The 24351-nt window shown below is 25.8% G+C and overlaps 1 protein-coding gene across 1 annotated transcript; it reads left to right on the top strand.

The window, feature by feature from the left end:
- Positions 1-12589: 12589 nt before the first annotated feature.
- On the top strand, positions 12590-17721 carry LOC132923444 (uncharacterized). Its single transcript, XM_060987439.1, has 4 exons — positions 12590-13071; positions 16247-16315; positions 16455-16547; positions 17565-17721. Exons 1-4 carry the CDS (start codon positions 12697-12699, stop codon positions 17685-17687), a joined length of 660 nt encoding a protein of 219 aa, XP_060843422.1. The 5' UTR covers positions 12590-12696; the 3' UTR covers positions 17688-17721.
- Positions 17722-24351: the final 6630 nt, after the last annotated feature.

Raw genomic sequence — 24351 nt, 5'->3', positions numbered from 1 at the left:
CTTCTATAACTCTCACTCATCATGCATAACAAATATTTATAAATAATAAAATTGTATTCATATTAATTTAAGACTTAAAGTGTAGCCGGTGTAGGTATCTAATACCTATACTCTAGTGCTCTACGCTTTATTGTTACGCTACGTATAGCTTATTCAGAAAGATTCACTAAACATGCTCATCTCTGTTATTTCCGTCAATAATGAATACATTCAAATTCCTATTCATAGAATTTCAAGTGTACTTAAATATTTTATTTTTATATAATTAAATTTGTATGCCATTAGAAGTATTCTGTACTCCTACATGCTGCAAAATGTCTTTTTAATACATATGAATCGCGATTTTTACTCTACATTTTTAAGCTGATAATTTTTTTGAAACTGTTCTTGTAATTAAATTAAAAATCATATGAGTATATTCTGGGTTATTGAAATGTATATATTAAAAATTGAATACTCCAAAGTTAACATTTTTGTTGTACAAAATTTAAATATAATATTTAATGTTTAAATGTTGGATCTAGTAAATACTTATTATACAAGTAGGTACTAGGGAAATGTTTACAGATTATAAAATGTTGATGGATAATTTATAATAATAATAATTAATAGGTACTAAAATATACAAATCATCATAACCTCCACATTTTTATCTTTAGTAGGTACACAAAGTTAAATAACTTTGTAAAAATAGTTTGTGTTGACATTTTATCCATGTTATAATCACCAAGTAAAGAGCAAAGCTTAGATTATACATTATGTAGTTACATCCAATAAAATATACGGTCGTAATAATAACAATTAACAGGTGAGAAAATGACCACATTAAAATATAATCCATTTGTTATTGTTGCACGTTGTAATAATGAATAATATTATCAATCCTTGGCTAAAGGTGTTTCAACATTATTATTAAGAATATAATTTTTATACTTCTAAATATATAATTATTTAACATACTATCTATTATTGTTAATATTTTGTTTCGTATTAATTTTAAATTAATTCATTGCCTAACGAAAATATTTTCCACCTACTTTAATAATGACCAGACCATGATTACAACAGCGTTTATAATATATAATATAGGTACTCGTATACATATTTTTTATGGATTGATTAAATTAAATAATTGCACACTATTTTTTATAGATGTTTAATGTGTACAATTAAAACAAACTTTCATTATTAGTTTGATGGGTACTTAAAAACATAACATGTCGTCTTCACGAAATACGTTTAAATAGAACATAAAAGTAACGTATAATAAATAATTTTTACTAGTGTGCAGGTGCAATTTTACAAAATAAAACGCAAGTACAAAATTGTAGATATTATCATTAACTTGTTAGATAAGTCCTACAATTACGATCAGTACAATTTAACATAATATGTTATCTTTATGTATTCATATTTATGTTAAATATAGGAGCACCTGGGAAAAACATATTTTAATCTTAATTTATTTTAATTTTAATTTTTAAATTAAAACACGCTTATATATTTATAAAAAATTTAAATATTAAAAATCTATTATGTGAAAGATAGATAGAGAAAACAAATGTTGGTGTAGCGGCCCTTTAAGGCTATATATTATTTATCCTGCTGGATTTACAGCTACGTCATCTGTCGTATCGTACCGTGTCCAAAAGTTGAGCTTGGCTCAACTCACAGTAGATCATGGTTAGTGAAAAATACCTTGATAATTACACCGGTCAATCAGAATGCGATACAAAAAATACGCTACAATAGATAACGTAGCAAAAAATCGGCTTAATAGTTAACAGTAATACGTTTTTTTCATGTCATTGTGAATTTTTTAACAAAAAATAAATAATTCTTCATGTCTAAAAAAAATAATAGGTCTTTTTAATTCCGATTTAACTATAACTATAATATAGTAGCTGTATGCTATAAACATTAACATTTTTTACTATAGGTTTTTGATCCATTCCGTCCGCAAAGTCCCTCACATGAAAAGTACAAACGTATACGCCATTATTAAGGATAATTACTACATTTTAAGGCTTGTATCCTTGTATATATTTGGATAACTTAATGTCTTGACATCTTTAACTATCCAAAATTTTATCTCATTTTTACTGTCATTAAAATTTAAAAACATATATATATATTTCATAAAAACAACTGTAATATATTTGCGAGTAATGTAAATTTTTATTATCTCTTAGTAACAAAATTCCTCATTGCATCATCGTGTCTATCAACGGTACTTAGGAGAAATTAAAGATTATATGGATATTACATTGAGAAAACAAAATTGTCACTCATATTTTCAACGACTGAGATATAGATTGTAATTTAATACAAGATTCCTCGTGCTATTACTGCTATTATAGGTACTTATAAGCTATAAGTTTCAGCGATTAAATAAGTTACGGTTATTAAGTCATACTAATTTTTTATGAATCTTTAAAATAACTATTTCTTTTAATTAATTATAGATATTTTGTTATAATATAAATAAAACATAGCCGCATATATTTGAAATTTCCACTATAATATGTTTATATTATTATTTCCTACACATGGCGTAATTTTCTAAACATTTTAATTCATTTGAGCTATTTACAGAAATCAACAATTTCCAATTTTTAAGTTTTATTTCAATTATATAAAAATAAATTTTCATACGATTAATTAGTTTGAAAATTTAATACAAAATCAAAGTTTCAGTTTCTTTTCGGTAGTTAATAGAGTAACCGATGCCACGATGTATCGTAAACATAATATATCAATTATTTCTTTTTTGAACAAAATAAGTTAATTAAACGGAGAATAACGATTTTAGTTATTTTTTTTTAATTTAAAAATATTATTCGTGGGCACCTTATATTTTTATCGTATGTAATATATGTATTATATTTTAAACAAATAATGGCATTTTTAAAAGAAATATTTTCAGTAAAAATAAAATCAACCACTTACAATGATTTTGAAATATTAGAATATTAAACTTTCATACGTTAGCCACTTCATAGTCTCAACCTAATGCTTTTAAAGATACAGCCTCTATTAATAACGACTTGATGTAATAATTTATCATTAGATTATGTTATGTGTAATATTTTAGTATACGTTACTGACTATCTATTCTATAGTTGTAGAAATTGAATATAAATATACCATTATATTAAAATTCATAATGTATTATATTATTTATTTATAATTTTAAACAAATACAATTTTATATTAAATTGTTTAGGTACAAGATACCATAGTTTATGATCTATACATACATTATCGTTAACAAATTATAAGCTATTAAGTTTTCATTTGTTTTTTGGTAAAGTTTTAAAACATTTGAATAATAATTTGACTTTTTTTTAATTACAAGTATTTTCGTAATTTTTAATGATATTGCTTGTATTTTCAAATGTGTTCTTATACCATATCTATGATGCTATTAAGTTATGCTAACCATGTACATTAAGTTAGGTATGACAACTGGTAATTACAAATTGTCTAAAAAAAATAATCATTAATAAATATATTTATATCATCATATCGATAAGTAATTATTACTTATTATCATTCTTCGTTAATAGACGTAATAAAAAAAAAAAATCATAAAAATTAATTATGTATCTTTTACAAGTTATGCGAATACGTGATCATTTAAATACATTTTCTACAGTTAATCAAACGACTGAGTTAGATTAGTTTTTTAAAACAGCATAATAACCACGATAAAGTTGATTTTCATTCAGTTCTTATTAAACTTTTAGTTATAAAATTGGACAGGTACATAAAGTACAGTCAACAACATTTCACGGTAAATATTTATATTTTTATTTAGAAGTATAGGTATGTAATATATTTAATATACCTACAGAATAAAATATCAGTTAAAATCCACATTTAGATATATTATATTGTATGTACTTGTATATACATATATACTATGGTATGCATGTATGTATGTTGTGTATTTAGGTCCGGGAGCGAAATTGTTCACTAAGTGATTCTTGAACATTATGACCAAGTAGTAAAATTTACTATCACACAATATTAAATAATTTTGCATTTTTTGTTAGCAGAAATGAACGGGTTTCGTTTAACAGTATTGTTTTCGATTACAATGATAATATTATTATCGAATTCAGTTGTATCTCGATTAATTCCTATTAAAAATGCATGGAAAGTATCGGATAACACGATATTAGAATGCAAAGTGTTCAATGGGGCTATATCAAAATGCCACGTGAAATATGAGCCGGCTACTCAATATAAATTCACTCGTAACACACTTCCCGGGAGTAGTTTCAAACCAACAACAACATCAATAACGACACTGATGCCCAGTAAAGAACAAACCAATCGCGGAGGTTGGAGGTACAAACGACCACGCGGTCCACGCGATAGAGAGGACCATCGTAATAGACATCACAATCATCTAAAACCTAAAGAGAGGATACAACCAACACCACCGAGAACAGATTATAATATTGTATACTGCGAATGTTCTGATTTTTTTTGTAAACTTGATAAATTTATAGGATCGCATTTAAATGAATGCAACAAACATAAAAAAGGTAATATACCTGGTGCTATGAAAAATGGATTCGGTAAACTGTTGCATACCGTAGGCCCACTAGTGGATCCTTTGGTAAATATTGCAGTTAAAATCGTGAAACCTGTAATAAAAGTTGTTTCTAAAATAGGTAAAATAATATATAAAGGATTTTCTAAAGCAGCAAAAGCTGTAACGTCAGCAATAAGTAGTGTAGCCAATGTAGGTAAAAAAATAATTGGTTGGCTTTTTTGAATATAGTTTTTATTATTATGATTTAAAAAATATATATTTTATTTTAATTTATTACTAATATTTAATACTTATACAATAAAAATTATAAGTCCCTATTATTTTTTACAATGGTTTAAGCTTCTGTTATTAAGGTTTTCTTAATTTACCTATATAATAGTCAATAAATAGCACATCTTATAACTATATGATAACAATTTAAACAAATAAACAAATAATTGTACATGCAAATACAGTTATTGAGTTATATTTTAGATAACTATATTGAGTTAAACTATTAAATCTGAACAATTTTCATTAACTAATCACTTCTTTGTTTATTTTATAATATGGTTTTGAAGTTTAAAATGGAACTAATTATAAAACATTTTTTTTTTAATTCCAATAATGGCAGTGTAACTTTGTACTTATTTAACTTACTTGTTTAAATTATATTAATTCAAATTGGCAAAAACTGAAGTTAAAAATTCTTTGTACCATATTATGTGATATAATCTAATTAGATAAAATTAGGTAAATATTTTTCACGACTAAAAAAAATCAAAAAAAAAATCATTAGTTTATTTTTGTAAGCATGAACAGTTTTCATTGTTTCTTATTTTTTCTATAGTAAGTCAACGAGTTTAGATACAAAAAGCCTTATTCAAAATGTCTATGGACAACTGTGGTAGTATTGTATATACATTTATACAACAATTTTTATTGCATAAACAATCACAAAATATTTAATAAATCATTAGACATAGTCTTCTTGGTACCTTCTTTATAAATGATGTAGTGATTATTCCATTATTTAAGTGAACTATTAAACGAATCAAATTTTTTATGTAACTTAGTAGTTAGTACAGGTGATTTTAATATAAAACACATATGCAAATTATGTATGCATTTTAAAATTAAGTAATATTTATAAAAATAATGTTTAAATTTAATTCGAATCAAATTGAAATTAAACCTATATTATTTTGTATAAATAAGTATGTAGGACATAGTTATTATAAATTTATATTCTGTGAATAATTATTTATATCTTTTATTATTTGAGTATATTAAACATATTTTTCCTTTGGAATTTTTTTTATAAACATTATTACTAAATGGCAAATTCCTACCTTGTATAATATTTTTAATTTAAATTTGTATTTTATTTATTTTTATTCTTTATAAAAATAATGATGTTCACGATTATTATTCATACATATATATGTTTTAAAAATTAAAAAATAATTTAATAATACGAAAGTAATTGGGTTATTTCATTCTAAAAATATATTAAAAGTAATAATATACTAACTATTATAAATAAAAATATTATATTAATTATGTATTTATTCCTAATCCTCTATATATTGTAAGGTAAATTAAATTTGATTATATTAGTAGATGAAAAAAAAATCAGTGTAATATAGATATGAGTTCAAAGGCTTAAACCAATTTTTTAACAAGGAATTTTAGAAAATTACGATTAACAATCAATCTTTGATTAAAAAAGGGTTGATTTGAATTATTCGATGGAGAACATTATTGTATATTCACTGATTATAGAATATATGAGGTATTATATTCTACCTGTAGCTTTATACAATGATTTGATCATTGGTTTTGTAAATGAAAGTTTTGAATATGAAATATTTGAAAAATAAATATCAAAAATAACAAATAACAATATAGATTTTAATAGATGCACTTTCTAATACAATTTAAATAAAAAAAACTTAAGAAACTTTTTTTTACATTTAATAAAACATTTAAAATTACTCAATAGTTACTATTTTTGAATCTCTATAGTATAAGTATTGTATTAAACAACATTGTTCGGTCTTGACGTCAATAGCCAAATATATTGGACATTGACGTTGAATGTATTTTATACTATTAAAATTAAAAATCAAATGATGCGTCGTTGTAAATATTTATATTATACATCCAACTCTGTATTTGACTGCAGTTTATGTAAGTACTATCATTTATCAAATTAATAATTAATAAATAATAATATGATATACTATATATACAACACTCCAACACGGGGTGTTGAATTTCATAAAAAACATAAAAAATACATTTTAAATAATTTTAAGGAATTACAAACAACATTTTGGAAAATTCTATCGTTAAATTTTTCAAGATTTTACTTTTCTTTTTTTACTAACTTTAATTTAATTCCATGTGGAAGCAAGTCCTTTTAGTTATTATGTATGAAGAGTGTAATATTATTGTAATTTAAATGTATTGCAGTATGTTAAATATGAAATCGGTGAATGTAGACAAACAAACTGAGATATTTAATTTTTTTCATCGATATATAAGTATAACCGTCAATAAACTATTTAATTCTTTAGGCACTTTTATATTATAGATTCCAATATGGAAGAATAATTTTATCTAACGACTAAAAATTATTTGGAAATTTTTGATTAAAAAGTCAATTTTTCACCAAGGATTCAATAAGTAAATACATTAAAAACAAATAATAATGTAAGAAAGTGATGCCAAAAAGGATAACAATAACGGGAGGTCACCGAAAAATAAGCTCCGACGCGCTCGATACTCGGTAGAAGAAAAAAATCAAAACATTATTGTTTTTGAGGGAAGGAGAAGAAAAAACATTAGCACTGGGGCGCCAAATTTCAGAATACGTCTCTGATTACCGCGTAGGCCGTAGAGTATTGTTAACCGTTAAGACGTGTTAGATGTTAATTAAAATATTTTATATGATATTCATCTTTATACTTACATTTTACCGTAGACTATCATTATTTTTATGTTTTTATAATAACTGCCATTCGAAATTAGAAATTTATTTGTAATGATTAATTTGATAACAACTTTTAGAAACGACAAAATGGACGAATTACTAAAACGAAAATATGATTTGGGCGCTGATATTACAAGTACAAGTAAAAGAAATATAAATAATGATAATCCCAATAAAGAGAACAAAATAAAAAAGCCAGTAGATAATATTACATTGATTGTTTAAATTCTGAGTTCACTTTAGTAATTTGAACATAATTGTCAAAATATTTAATTCCCTTTTGAGTGATTTGTAGGGAAAAGCTTACTAATAGCACAATGATACCAGCAAAATTAAAATTACATTTTTCATCTTAACATGACAAGTATGATTTGTTTAATTTATTATAACATTTTAATATATATATATGTATAATTTTTTATTTTATTTTTATTTAAGTCATTAAAAAAGGTAAAACAAAATATCACGTTAAAAAATAGTGCAAAATTTATAGTTTTCTAGAAAGATGTTATTTTTTAACGACTTGAAGTGATGCAACATGTAACGGTCGAAATAATAATATCATATATTTTATTTAATATTATTAACCATGATGCAGCAGCGCTCTCCGTCCCGCGGGCCCCTCTGCCGCCGCCTGAAGACGACACCAATCTACAAGGACGTGCACACACACACACACCATCTATTTCCCAGTACCCGTGGTCCGGAGTGATCGGCCGTTAAGATATTAATTAGATGCCACCAATTAAAATATAAATATAACATATTATACCGGCCAACAATATTATTATATAACCATTAGGTAACATCGTCGACGTACTTTGTCCGGTATATGATATGTCCAACGGCCTTATATAGATCACTTTTGTTTTTCCACTTCACCGGACAACATGTCGGAGTAGACAGAAAAACCGATCGCCGAGGGCGTCTCGGGGACGGCGCTCCGGACAATAACGCGACACAAAATTTGGTAATATGTTTTATATTAGATCGTACGTATGTTACAAACAAATGCCTTGGCCGATATGAATTGTTAAATTATATTTTTATATTGATAATTATTATTTATTGGTGTGCCCAACGGTCTTATTTATTATATATTATATTATTATATGATGCTGGTGCTCAATGGCACTACATTTATGGACAAAGTAATCATTATTGTTGTTGCCCAACAGGCATTAGATATTGTGATATATATATATTTATTATTTATTATTATTGGTATACGTGCCGGTAACCGATGATCGGAGCCGTGCCCTATTGAATTATTATTATGCCGTATTACATTTTTATTATTATTATTATTTTGGTGTGACCTTTATTTGGGGCGAAGTTTTTATGCCGTATGGCTTTTCTTGGCCATAACTTACATCTTACCTAATCTTTTTTTTAATTACTAATAAATTCCGCAAAAATAACTATACCCAAAAACAATGCGTTCATTATTATTTATTCTTCCCTATTTGTTTTATTTTCTTCATACATATAATATTATAAAATCCTACACGCTCCAGTTTAAATATCTCGGCTGTGGGTTGGCGACCTTACCACGTCAATGTACGCTCCACAAACCGAACCTGGGTACAAGATTGTGCGAGACGTCACAAACAAAAATGTATAAATTTAAAAGCTTTAATCATTTTTGAAATAATAAGTAATTTATGTTGAATTAAATATCCGGTATAATAGTTATGGTTATAATATACCTAAATATCAACTATGTTTATTTAAATATCTAATTCAATAAAGTATACAAGTATTGATGTTTGATTTTCAATTATGAATATTGGATTCTAAATATTATTATACATTTTTAAGTGTACATATTGTAAATATTTAATTATATAATCGATACATAAATAATAAAAAAACTCTGGTGACATTAACTTAACTTAAATTGTAACTCGCTCCAATTGTTAGCGTAATAATGCAAATGTTGTATTCTTTTGTCAAATCGATGTTCCCATAATATTGCAATAAAAGAATAATAAATAAACATTTGTTTTCGATAAAACAAGAAGTTTCTTGCAGTCGATTTTTTGCTGTTCGATTACCAAAATGACCAGTAATTTTAAGGAAACGCTGAATCTTTTTATAAATGCATCTAAAATAGTTGGTTTAATTAATTATTGTTACATTATGGAATCTGAATTAATGTACCGGAACATGACATTAACGTATTATTTATTTCTTGAATTGATTCGAATGTTTATATACTTAATTATTACTTATCATATGATTTTTAATATCGGATTTTCTTACGTTATAGTTAAATTTAATATTATTAAATATTGGGCCATCATCATAGCAGCAAGAGTATCGGAGAAATGGATGATAAAGTATGAATAACTAAAATGTATACATTTATAATAAAATATATTATTTAGTATCACTTTAGTAATAGATAACTTATATACATAAATAATTGTATACATCACGGGTTAGACATTTTAAGGGATAATTTAAACTTTAAAGGTGATGGACATATTTGCTCATAATTCGTAATTCCATTATATAATTTCACTGTACGTGTAGTAAAAAATAAAACACGTAATAGCAAAATATCTAAATTCCTTAAAAATAGTATTTTTTAAATTATTATATTTTATTTTTTTTTTATTATTTTTAAGCTAGAAAATTGTACAATCTGTAAAATAATTATTTACAATAAGCACAAGTGATTAAAGAGTTAACATAGAAAAGACAAAATAACATAATATAAAGTAACAAAGTTACAAATCGTAATAAGTTAAGTTAAATTACGACTATTTACATCAATTCAGACAGGGGGCTTGAGTGAAGAGGCCAACCATTGATGGTACTTCATGTAAATTATTATGTAAAAAAAAAATATGTTCCAATCTCTTAGAAAAATTAATTTCAAATTTCTGTAAAAAATTACCGTGTAAATAATTTATTGAATTTTATTAAAACTTTGTAAGACAATTTACATATTAGGAAAATGTCATACAATTTAAGTGTTATAAATAGTTATTTAAGTTAAAATCTTTAAATCTTTAAAACTTTGAAACCACTAAATATTTTGTAAAATATTATAATTTGATGAATTTTGTAAAAATATTTATTTTAAAGAAAATTGTGATAAGGGTAACAAAATAAAAATATATCTTTAATTACTAAAATCGATTCGACTAGATTTTATTTTTATGATAAAAATGATAGCCTTTAGAAACTATAAATAAATTGTCGTCTTTATTTACTTCTCTTCAACTACCATTTAATTATATATTCCAGGGATAATTAGACAAATAAAATAATAATAAAAAGGACATACAACGTTAAGTAAATTGAATAAATAACTTATAAAAATTCAGTAAAAATAATTATACTTTTTAAATAATCACAATTTTAATTTTTTTTTTAATTTTTTTTGACCGATGAAAGTAGTTATATTGATTTTTTTTTTTTAATTATATTTTACAATGATATTTGTTTTTTGTGTGTATGTGTTATAAGTTATAAGTAGAGCGCGGATTTCTATGCAATTGCATATTTTTTTCCTTTTAATATTTTTGGATTTTTATCAGTTATCTTCACGAATCATCATAATTTTAAGCTAATGGTGAAGTTTTTTTTTGCATATTTCTGCATATTTAAATGTTATTGCATATATTTGCATATTTTGGCAAAATTCAAAATTTATTGCATATTGAAGCGAAAATTTAAAAAAATGTATAAAATAATATTTTGTCAAGTAGAAAAATTAAAAGTAAATTTCGAAAACATTCAGCTCAAAGATCTTTATCAAGACCCGACAATACTAAGTTGCTTCAAATATGCCCCAATAACTTCGGTTGACGTCAAACGTTCGTTCTCAGTCTTTAAAAATACGTAAACCGATAAACAACACAGCTTCACAAAAGAAAAACTTGAAATGCATATGATTATTCATTTTAAAAATAAATTAAGTTCAGAAAATTCCCAAAATTTTTTTTTATTAAGTATTTAAATAATTAATTATTATAAATTTTATTGTAAAATTTAAATAAATAAAAAATTCTTACATATTTTTATAATTTTGACTGCATATTTTTTTACATATTTTCATGATTTAAACTGCATATTGTTTGCATATTTTCATGATTTTTACTGCATATTATATGGCATATTTCGATAGTTTTAAGTGCATAAAAATCCGTGCTCTAGTTATAAGTTATCTAAAGCATTATACATTTTTCGACTTGCAACTATAGAGATTCTAGAAGTTTCTGGTAGAAAATAAGATCTAGTTGGTACTTTAAGAATAAAAAGTCAAATAAAGAAAAAAAATTCAATATTTTAAAAGTAACCGGAAAAAACCAAAAAAAAAGTTAGTAAAATGTGGAAGTTTTCCACAAAATTTACTTTGTCGTTTTATTGTAAATCAAAAATAAAAAATTACAGTAGTTACTTGAAATTTTCAAAAAATCTTTTTATGGTCATTCTCTATACTTGATAACATTTTTTTTTGAGTTATTTATAGGCAATTGAAATTTTTCAATTTTATTTTCTACTAATAACAATAAAAAATCTATGGCTTGATTCACTAAGTAAAAATAATTGAAAATACAATATTAATTAACTGAAAAAATTGTTTATTTTTCAAATAAAAAATATCAAATACTTTTAGTCATAATATTTTATAGTTCGAACACTGGATTAATCGATTTAAATTTTCTATAACCATTTGAAGTTCAAATTTTTAAGACACTAGATATTCATAAAATACTAAAAATAATGTTATTGAATATTTAGAATTAAATCCAAACATTTTACGAGCATAATATTATGTCATTTACTTAACTAGTATAGGTACTCAAAAATAAATAAAACTGAATATTTATTATGAAATATCAAATAGCTGTAAAAATTTGTTTATATTATAGATTAATTTTATTATATATTTAATTTCAGGTTTATTAACGGCATCATTGAATTCGACCACAAGTTGTTTTTAATAAATTCGTTTTTCCCTGTGAAATTATGCTTAATAAGTAAAAGATTTTGGAATGTTACTTTTGCCTTTTTTTTCTTGTTTTTTATTTTTTGTCAGATTTATTTTTTAAGTAAATACCCTATACCAATAAATGACATATTTTATTATATAAAAATCTTGTTCCATACGCCAGATATCATTATTTTTGTAGTGATGGTTACATCGCTTTATTATCTCAGTAACTTGGGGTACCGATTTTGTGAATTGAATAGATTATGGAAATGCTTACCTTTAGGATTATTCGCTTTGTCGGGTGGATGGACAATTTCAGAGATAACAATGCTAGTAGAACGTATACGATTGTTGCATGCTGAACTTTCTGAATTGCTTAGATTGTTTAGTTTGGGTTATGGACCGGTCTTATTGGTATATTTTACATTTACTTTCGCACATGCTTTGATCGAAACATTTTTGTTTACAATATATAATGATTATTTGTGTCATGATTATATTCCATATTTATTCTACCTACAACATATTTTTAACATGATTTCAATCCTATACGTCACTTCGTGGGTCATTGAAGAGGTTTGTACTATTTTAATGTATAACATTTTTAAATAACTAAATGATTAATTATTGGTGGTTTTTTTTATAATGCGTGTCGCGCGAATACGCCATATTACTTTAAATTTTTAATATACGAGAAACAAATAAATTAATTTATAAACTTGGTTGTACAACATTTTTAAAATGAAAGTAGTGATATCGGGGCACCTTAGTTGCGTCCCGTTAAAAAGGTATACATGAATTGCGTCCCACTATATTGGTTAGGTAGTAGAATTTTTATTTCGTTTTCAGGGGTTCTCCGAGGTATATTTTTAATAGTTATTAATAAAATTAATAAGTTTTAAATACGTTTAATGTAAATATAAATTCAAATCTAAAAGTTTTAAGTGCAATTTTTGGGATTTTTTTAACTTTGTTGCAATTTTGTTGAATTTATTCATCTATACAACTATTTTAGCTAAAGTCGACACTCGACAGTCGTATAGATAAGTTATAACTATAATATCTCCAGCTATAAAATCCAATAACTAGTATAGTATATAGTAATAATCAGTGGCGGATTTAAGGAGGGGGCCAGAGGGGCCTGGGCCCCCCCCATGGCCCCTAAGATGTTTAAAAATATAACTATGACATGAAACTTATAATCACAATTCACGAAAAATTCCGGTTATATTTATAAGTCATCCTTAAAAGTTGAAACTAAATAGGCTGTAGCTATACTATAAGATAAGACGTTACATGCTATAGCTGCTATAATGTAACGTCTTATCTGATACGGCAATTTTTCATGAAACTCAAGCAATTAATACAGTGGCGGATTTAAGGAGGGGGCCAGAGGGGCCTGGGCCCCCCCCATGGCCCCTAAGATGTTTAAAAATATAACTATGACATGAAACTTATAATCACAATTCACGAAAAATTCCGGTTATATTTATAAGTCATCCTTAAAAGTTGAAACTAAATAGGCTGTAGCTATACTATAAGATAAGACGTTACATGCTATAGCTGCTATAATGTAACGTCTTATCTGATACGGCAATTTTTCATGAAACTCAAGCAATTAATAATCAAAATATTGGAATATTTAAACAATTGTTATTATTTAGAATAGACGCTGGTGATGAAAATCTTCGTAAACATTTTGAATCGGCGTCAAAAAACGCGACATTCGTCAGTAAAACTGTTCAAAATGAATTGATAAATATATGTGGCTCAATCATAACAGATAAACTTATAAAAGAGGTGAAGGACAGTGTTTTTTATTCAATTTTATGTGACGAAACTTCAGATTTGGCGCATATTGAACAAATGAGTTTATCTGTTAGATATGTAGATACAACAACATGTACAATTAAAGAAAATTTTATTTGTTTTGTACCTGTATTTGAATGTACTGGCGAAAACTTGGCTAATATAATTATTCAAAAACTGAAGGAATTAGGTTTAAGTTTAGAATTTTTACGTGGCCAAGGATACGATGGAGGTGCTAATATGTCAGGGAAATATAAAGGTGTACAAGCTAGAATTCTTAATTTACAACCAAAAGCGTCTTATACACATTGTGCATCACATCGGTTAAATTTAACATTATTAAAAGCTTGCAATGTACTACCCATAAAAAATTATTTTCGACCGTTAAAGAAGTATGCAATTTTGTACGTGAATCCCCAAAAAGAGTTGATTTGTTTAAAAAAGTAATCGCTGAACATTTACCGACATCAAAATCTGTTATTTTAATAAAACTATGCGAAACGCGATGGGTTGAATCTCATGAAGCGATTCTTAGATTTTCGGATATGCTTTTGCCTATTGTAATATTTTTGGAAGATATAATAGGTAATGCAGATGGAAATATACTTGCAAAATGCAACGGACTTCTTCAATCAGTATTAAATTTTGAATTTATTTTGTCTTTGGAAGTAGCGGTATATAATACATTATACATAATTATACATTTTAAAATACTATTATACTAATACAAGTGTTTTTATAAAAATATGTACTAATGTAAAAAAAAATAATGGGCCCCCCCCAAAAAAAAATCCTAGATCCGCCACTGGACTAATAATAGTATCTTATCGAAATAAAGATAATATCAAGTCGGTAGGTATTCAATACAATACAAAATAATTTGTGAAATGTGACTGTTTGACTGTATACGTAGAATATTAATATAATATATTAATACATGATGTATAATATAGTTGTATATATACAACCTCCTATAGGTATATACTTTTTTTGGTAGAATTTGAGATTATAATTAATAATAGTAAACTTAAAACATTTATAACAAAACGTTGTTATTTATAACTAATAAGCAAGTTCGTTCATCGTCATTCGTCGTTGTGAACAATAAAACATGATTTCTATTCTACCTATACTATATCGATTATCGGTAAAGATTTGTATTATATGTATGTGTATATAGCATTTAGTTTCGCAATGTTTTATTTATTAATTAACTTATTTATTATATTATGGACTACATTAATTTTAATTAGATTTAAGCAATTTAACGTTTATTTACTTTTTTATTATATTTGATAAACAATGTTTTGATTGACTTATATTATATTTATAATTGTTATTTATTTTTGTTAGTTATTTAAGAACCCCTGATTAAAATATACGAATTGCGTCCTGTATTTTTTGAGACGCAATTCGTGTATACCTTTTTTACCGGACGCAACTCGGGTGATCCCATTGATATCTGTTAGAAATGTATGTTAGTAACACTTTGCTTGTATATTAATTTAGTACTACTATGAATTTCTATGATTAATAAGTAGTATTATTAAATACTAATAATAATATAACCTAGGGGCGGCCAAACGGTCGATCGCAAACGATTTCAAAGTTGATCGTGTTGGAATTTATTTTTAGGCTACGCACTCGAAAATTAATCATGGTGGTTAGGTTTATTTTCAGTAGATCGTGGCTAAAAAAGTTTGGCCATCCCTGATATAACCTATAACACCAAATATAAAAATAAAAATAATAATAACAAAATCAATTATAATACCTAAACATTTAAGTAAGTAATATAAAAAATAATAAAAGTTTTGTAGATATATTTCTGTATACCTATATTATTATATTAAGTTTTTAATTTCAAATCAAATGAGATTTCAAAAGCGTTTTTCTGTTTATTTATATTTAATGTTAACAATATATATTTTATTATTTTTAGAAAAGAAAAATTATTTCATTTTTGCGACTGAATCGGATTTCTGAAATGAATATTGATATCAAGTTACAAGTGAATAATAAAACTAACTTATAATTTATAATTTATATTTAAACTTAAGTTATATATATATATATACTTTTTGGATTATCTAATTTTTTATTACTGTTTATTTTATGGTCACTATTAACAATTATCTTTAATCAAATAGATTAAAACATTCATGCATCAGATATCAGCTTATGAACCAAACGAATTAACAGCCTTTGGTTTCTTCAATTTTGATTTAAAATTAACAATGACTGTAAGTATATAACAAATAAAAGTTAAATGCTTAAATAGTTAATCATAGTTTGTTTATAACTATAGAATTTATTAAAAAATAATTACCAAAATTTTAAACTTCATATAAAAAATGATATACAATTTGTATATTAATACCTATATGTTGTCATAAATATAATGATATAAACATTATAAACCTATTACAGTAACAGTAGTAACACCTATAACGTGTTGATAAATTCTAGGTTATTCTAGTGTTTTTACTTTACCGTACCTATCATATAGTTATAATGGGGTTACTAGATTAGTTCATAAAATTTATAAGTTGGTATATATAATTATCATTTTAAATTCCTAGATACGATAAAAAGGCCTAGTAATACATTTTAAAAGCATCTCTAAATTTCTAAATAGAAGTACAATTTATATCTCAGTTCAATTTTAAAACTATAACAGACGACAGTTAAATGAGTGCTTTTAGCAAAGGTAGATCTAGGAGTAGGTTTGCACATTTTTTTTATACAGAAACTGTAGGTAAAGATAGAAAACAATATAAACATATTAATTTTTATTCTTGTTACATTAAGGTTCATGTTTTCAATAGATATATGATCAAAATAATCATAGACGGAAATCGGGGGGGGGGGCTTGAGAGGACTAAGCACCCCAGAAGTTTAAATTACAGGTCTTAACATTATATAGATGTAATGACTAATGACTAATGAGCATATATTGTTTAGCCCCCCTAGTAATTTCACCAAATTTCCGCTTATGAAAATAATTCTAAATAAAAAAGACTGGAGAAGTTGTTTTCTTGACTAACTGTAAATTATTGTACAGGAAATAAATTCTGGGCGGAAACTGTGTGTCCGTCTCTATTTATTAAGGTTATTTTATTATTTATTTTTAGGTACAATAACAGACTTACAATAGTGGAACGTTATAAATAATACCTATATGATTAGGTCAAGAAATTAAAAAAACTGAATAATAACAAAAAAATAATAAACCGCTTTATTACATTATGCTATTACAGATTTTGGTATTATTAATTACTGGGATCTCTACAATGATACAAATGAAAGACCATCCGTGGATGTTGTACTTGAAGAATGGATTATTAAAAAGTCGTAATTATATAAACACTATTCAGTATTAAATATAAATATATAATAGAGACTCTTTTAGGTATTGTAGATTCATGTCTGTCTTAAATAGTTAAATATGTACATACATTTCCGATTACATAACTAATAACTATAGTATCTATCTTGATCATTTTTGAATATAAATACACTTTATAAAAAATAGGTAATTAATGTTAGCATGAATGTAGATGTAAATTAGTTCATTCAGGTTTAATGAAAACTAATACAACATTATTATTAGAATTGTACAACAAATATATCATATTATAGAATAATATTTAGTCTTATTTTTATTTGTTTAACACTTCCATATTATAAATGTATAACATATACCTATAGCTATAACATATTAATATATATTATGTTAGTGATTGCCTGGATCAGATTATATATTTTTTTTTACTTAAAAACATATTATAATTATTTAGTAGGTAAATATTTACAAAATATAGGTATAATGCACCTTCATTAATTTTTCAAATAAATATATTACCATTTACCATAGGTAACTACTATTACAGTACATTTTTTAAAATTATAATGAAAGGTGATTATAATTTATAGAAAATATTTGTTGAAATAAATTAATATTTATTAAAAAAATTATTTATTACTAATAAAATAATCTGCTTATGTTATGTAACTTTAATATTCAAATTATTTTTAAGACATGAATTAGGTAATAATTATAATATAATTTATATTGCAGTATAAAAATTTCATGATGGTAATGTAGTATTTTTATAGCAATGTTTCCCAACATCTTTACCGCCACGGACCACTTAGAGACCACCTCAATTTTAGAAAATTTAGATAGACTTTTTTGCTCATAAACAAGAATACGTATACACAAAAAATATTGAAACTATATGACATATGTTTATTGTTATCACTTTATATTTCCAAATATCAGCATATTTATCATCGTTGACAAGACTTTGGAAAGTCCAAAATGCCGTTTACAATTTTTATTTATTCACTTATAATTTTGCACACAAATGCACGAATTTTACCTTTAAAAATACAAATATTCACTTGTACCTATAAAAAAACGCATCATGTTCAGAATTCAGCAAATAGTTTCTTATAATTACGCGAATTAAAAGCTTTGCTCTTCACAAGTCACAATGTTCACTTATTTTATGCTCAATCTCATAAACTCCATTCATATTTAGAAATTTAGAATCTACCTACGTGGCCGTCTTCTGTACATGCAAGAGTGTAACACTATGCAATGTATATATTATATATTATTGATGGTTGATTAAGTAAAGGAAACAGTTATTTATGACCTGTACGTTGACGACAAAAACCAGTCACCTCCAGGGCTCCAGGGTCGCATCTTCATCATTGTGAATACCTATACGAGTATAGTATAACAGGGCGTCGTTCATAACCGCACATTTATATTCCTTAATCACACATATTTTCCACAAATCAAACCGTTCAATACCGCACATATTGATATATATTAATAACGTATAAAATAACATTATATCGTTTACTATCATACACCAGTTAATCAAGATCACAAAATCATAAAAATAAAACTTTCGAGATTATACAGAAAAATCAGTTCTATTCCAAAGTAAAAAAAAATACAATAATAAAAATTCACAATCTGGATTATGGTTAAAATATTTTTTTATGTTTGTCACATTTTATTCCTAAGGTGTTTGTTGAGATAAGGCTACTTGTCCAGATAAAAACAGTTTTATGATTTTGCTGTTTAATATTTAACTGTGGATCAAATGTGTGCGGTTTTGAACTATCGACCTTTCAAATTTCCCTTTTTAACAATAGAATAAATGTGTGCGGTATTGAACGGTGTAAAATGTGCGGTTATGACAACCACCGCGGTATAGCAATTCTTCCGTTTATACTTTTGTAGGTAGCGCTTGGCGACAAAATATTGTAGTATGTCGTTAGAGTCGAGGGATTTTTACCGATGTTGCGACACCCGAACGAAATCCTATTATAACAGGAGTCCTGTCAGTACAAAAGCCTACTAATTTCTTCTACTTCCGACCATGAAATTCAAAATAATTGCTAATTATTTTCGTTAAATTAATACCTTTCGACATTATCTTGAGTTTTTTCGACAGAAATAACTATTTTTTATGATCCTTACCTCAACATTTAAAAATGTGACAAATACTAGTAATTGACAACATTGTGCTATGCCAGTAGTTTCATCGCGTTGGAAATCAAAATGAATAAACTTTTTATTTTTATCAATAACTGCTCTTTGACACCGAATACTATTTTTTCAACTTGTATCTTACCTGTATTATTGGACAACCTTGAATCTTGAATCTTTTTTTTGGTATCTTTATTGAACATTTCTGCAGTTTTCAGCAAGCAAGACTTAATTAATGGTTCACCAAATACTGGGTACCTTTTTTTATTTAAGAATCAGTTGTAACATTTCAAATGGTGCAGTCAGTACTTGTTGAGACAATGCGACACTTGCACCACTTGGTTAAAGTTTCATTTTTTTAAGCTATTACATTTTCCTTCAAATAATTCTATTGGTCGATCTTTAAGGGCAGGATGTACTATATTCAAATACTGTTATAACTTTGCTGGTTTCAAGGCATCATTACTGAGTATAATATTTATATATTATCACGCACTGAGGCATTATTTCCGATTAACTTAAATTGCATTGAATCTGTATTTAATGTAACTACTATTATCATATTTCGTCTTCAATGCCACTTATCTTAACCACTGTGTAATACAAAAAAAAAAAAAAATCCCCTAACAAGACCGAACTATAAACTTTTAAGCTGCAATTTCTTTATAAACGTATACTGCGTGTCGCGTGGTAATTAAACGAAAATCGGGCGCGTACTGAATCAATATTCAATACTCATTAATCATTATTAATTGATAAAAATAAATAAACAACGATTGAAATCGGTACTTACATCAGTGGAAAAATACTAATATAATCGATTGGTTTTTTTTTCCCGGGAAGCAGTTATCGTTGACGAAAATCAAGTCCGGTACCTATATATTATATTATTATAGCTTAAATGCTACATACATACATACATAGTTATTGAAGTGTAGTCGTTTCCTTCCGTTACGCTTGTAATTGCGCGTCGTGTGAACGTTATATTATAGGAAACCTGTATATTATCTAAATACGCAAAATTTACTGGCGTGGTTGTTACACATGAATACATAATATTATGTTAATCATTTAATTTGCGGAACACCGATTAGGTAACACTGGTGTTGCAGTCATCCTAATAATATGCAAGACGACACGCAGATACAAAATTTGTGATATCTCACGTGTAATTAATACCGTGGTACTCTAACCATGGCTTACGGAAAGGGTTTGGGGGGTTCAATCCATCCTTTTAACAAAGTAAAAAATGTGAAAATGTCTAGTATATTCTAAAATTTAAAATTGTTCAAACTATCTTTTTTTAACCGAACAAATACTTAATATAATATGATAAATTTATAGTATATAGTGCTCAAGGTGTATATTGATGGTAATATCATTGATATCAATCACAATTTTGTATTTACAGATCCGCGAAATATTTTTTAGTTAACGTTTTATAAAATTTAGCATATGTGCATTTATATAATGCATTCAAATACTTTAAAAAGCGACTCACACAAATCACTAGTTATTTTTCTGGAGTCGACACTATACTGTTAATGATAATAATAGTGAAATTGTTTCTCAATCATCTGAAATAGCACCTATTGGTATTGACCAAAATCAAGCGAGTATTTTTTATAAACTGGTTAAAATAATTTAGTATTATACACTATAATTATTACTTATTATTCATTTAACAGTATTTTTAAATGAAAAATTGATATGCATTTGCTAATAAATCAGTGATAATTCAAAATTTAAATTTAGAAAAAAACTCTTTATTTTATTTATCAATTGTTTTTGGGCATACTACATACATATTGCATATTTTTGTGTAGTGACTGATATTAGGAAAAAAGTCTACTGTTGCATATATAAAAATATATAAAATATAAAATTATAATACATTTATTAAAAATTAAAAAAATATATCTTATAATAATATTATTAAAAAATATAACAATATTTTTATTCAGTTATAATAGATCTCTTATTTTTATATTTTAATCTATTTGTTTTAAAAAATTAAGAATATATGCAGATTTGTCTTTGTTTCGTTATATTTATACTGCAACAAGAAACTTTGTTTTGTTTACCCTAGTGACTATTCAGCTTACTATCTATCTAAGCATTCGAAGCCCGAAACAACATTTTTATTGCATTTCTATTTTTTTTAAATAATAGCTAATATATTATAATATCTATAGCTTATTAATTTACTTTATTAGCTTGCCAATGCATTTTGCCTAATATCTAAGCTTTTTTAAAGGTTATTGATTCTCGTAATAATGATGTTGGTTTGTTTATTAATGCTAATGGCGGTAATTTGACTGATGAGCAATAGTACCTAATAAGTTATAAAATGTCTACCTATGGGACTGGTCCCTCCCCATCATAGAAAATTCCTAGCTACGGCCCTGACTAACTACTTTTAAAATATAATATAAGGAAAATGCGATTCTAATCAAAAATACACTTATTAGAAAGGATTACGTCTAGTAAACTTTAGGCATTACTGCATTAGCAAACATCTATATAATACGGGCTCTAACTAAGGGCTCGAAATTTTATTCTTAGCTGGCGACTAGTCTAGTGGGCAGTGGCAATATCCACGCTAGCTATTAACTATTAAGAGGACGTTATACCCGCACGTGTTTTCTCTGTCTTACTAGCGTAGGTACATCATAGCAAATTTGCGTTCAGCAGAACAAATTTTATGATGTTAGCTTTAATATTAGAATAAATTTACCTATTATCAAATTTAAAGCTAAGAATGTAATTTTAAAGTGAGTTATGAACATTTTAAAGTTGTAATATTTTACATAGCTATAAGCCTATAACTTACTTCAAAATTATAATATCAATAAAAGCATAATATAGCATTTTCTAGATAATATTCTTACCTTTAAATTTGATAATAGGTAAATTTACACCTTTCGTCAAACTTGTTCCTTATCTGGATCACAAAAGGAAATTTTTGCTGCCGAAACTAGGAATCTTCATATAGATCGTATTATTATGACGAGGATTTTTACACGAATCATTCAAAAGGAATTTTATTAACTTCTCAAAAAGGATATAACATCTGCAGTAAACCAGTGGGCTATAATAGAGACGTCAGAGTCAATTTAAATTAAATCAGTAATGTACTATAATTTGTAATCATAGTCCTATACCAGACGGTGATAAACTTCGTAATAGTATACCAAAATCTTTTCCCAAAACCATATTTTCGATATTATTTATTTTTAAACACCAATCGTCAATATCAAGTTTACATATTAAGTTTAGTTTGCAATAATTGTAATAAATAATACACATCATTACATCAACATCGAATAAATAATAAGAGAAACTCAATATAAATTAAATGGTACTATATTATACTACAGTAACCTATATATTTATAGCTAACGTATTTATACACATATTAAAATCAAAACAAATACTATTTAAATTACAAAGCAAGGGATGTATGTAAGGGATTTTATGTCTATAGGATGTACTGTGGGTTGGTACTTGGAAGAGGTACTCGTGACTTCTGGATAAGAAGAAAGGTATACAAAAACTTGCGTTATTGACGATATCTGGAGTATCTATGGTGTTTCCTAGGAGCGAGATTATAAAGTGCTTATAATAGTAGATTATAACATACGCTTGGATGTTCAATATTAACGAATATTGATATACACAAAGAAATTTGAACATGAGTATAACTATACTTTAAAAACGGATGGATATTGAAAATTGTTGTGAAATTCCCTAGGCTCCAATAACTTATTACATATTATACAAAGTATTTCCTTTTAAATTGTGAAAATTTTTTTTTTAATTTCGTATATTTATTTTATTACATTTGTATTGACTATAATATGTAAACTGATATTTGTTGTGTATAGTTTATTTAATGTATTATACAATTTAAAAAATGTATCTGTGTGTACAAGTAAAAGGAATATCAATAATGGAAAACGATAAACCCAATAATTTGAACAAAATAAAAAAGGTCAGTAGACAATATTGCATTGATTATTTAAATTGTAAATTATGTTGATTAATATGATTGTTAAAATACTTAATCCTCTTTTGAGTGGTTTGTAAAGAAAAGCTTAATAATAGTACAATGGTACCAGCGAAATTAAAAATTATATTTTTCATCTAAACATGCAATTTAATTTATTAAACAATTAAAAAAATATTTATAAATACTGTTTTATTTTACGTTTGTCATTAAAAAAAATACTATAAAATAGTTTTCTAGAAATTTTTATTTTTAATGACTAATTTAAGTAATGTAACAAAAATGTACTTATTTTAAACGCGTTAATCGTTTTTTAAATAATAAGCAGGGCTGTAGCAAGAACGCCAAGAACCAGTAGCGTCCCTGGCAGAATACCGAATCTGCGCCCCCTCATTTAGTTTTTTTTTACCACCATAAAAATAAAAAATCCTCATTATTTAAAAAAAATAAAATACCCAAGGGTGGTTTCCAATATACAATTGCGTGACGAGAACCGTGTTGCGATTATGCTAAAAACAAACGACAG

Source organism: Rhopalosiphum padi, chromosome 2, assembly GCF_020882245.1.
Source record: "Rhopalosiphum padi isolate XX-2018 chromosome 2, ASM2088224v1, whole genome shotgun sequence".
NCBI classification, from domain to species: domain Eukaryota; kingdom Metazoa; phylum Arthropoda; class Insecta; order Hemiptera; family Aphididae; genus Rhopalosiphum; species Rhopalosiphum padi.
Note: the sequence above shows the minus strand (reverse complement) of the source record. Positions and strands in the feature narration are given on the sequence as shown.

Excerpts from the sequence above, each read along its gene's own strand:
- LOC132923444 (XM_060987439.1), top strand. The coding sequence starts at position 12,697 with ATGGTTACATCGCTTTATTATCTCAGTAACTTGGGGTACCGATTTTGT. Across the intron at positions 13,072-16,246 it reads CTTCGTGGGTCATTGAAGAG|AAAAGAAAAATTATTTCATT; the intron begins GTTTGTACTATT and ends TATTATTTTTAG. Across the intron at positions 16,548-17,564 it reads ATTTAAAATTAACAATGACT|ATTTTGGTATTATTAATTAC; the intron begins GTAAGTATATAA and ends ATGCTATTACAG.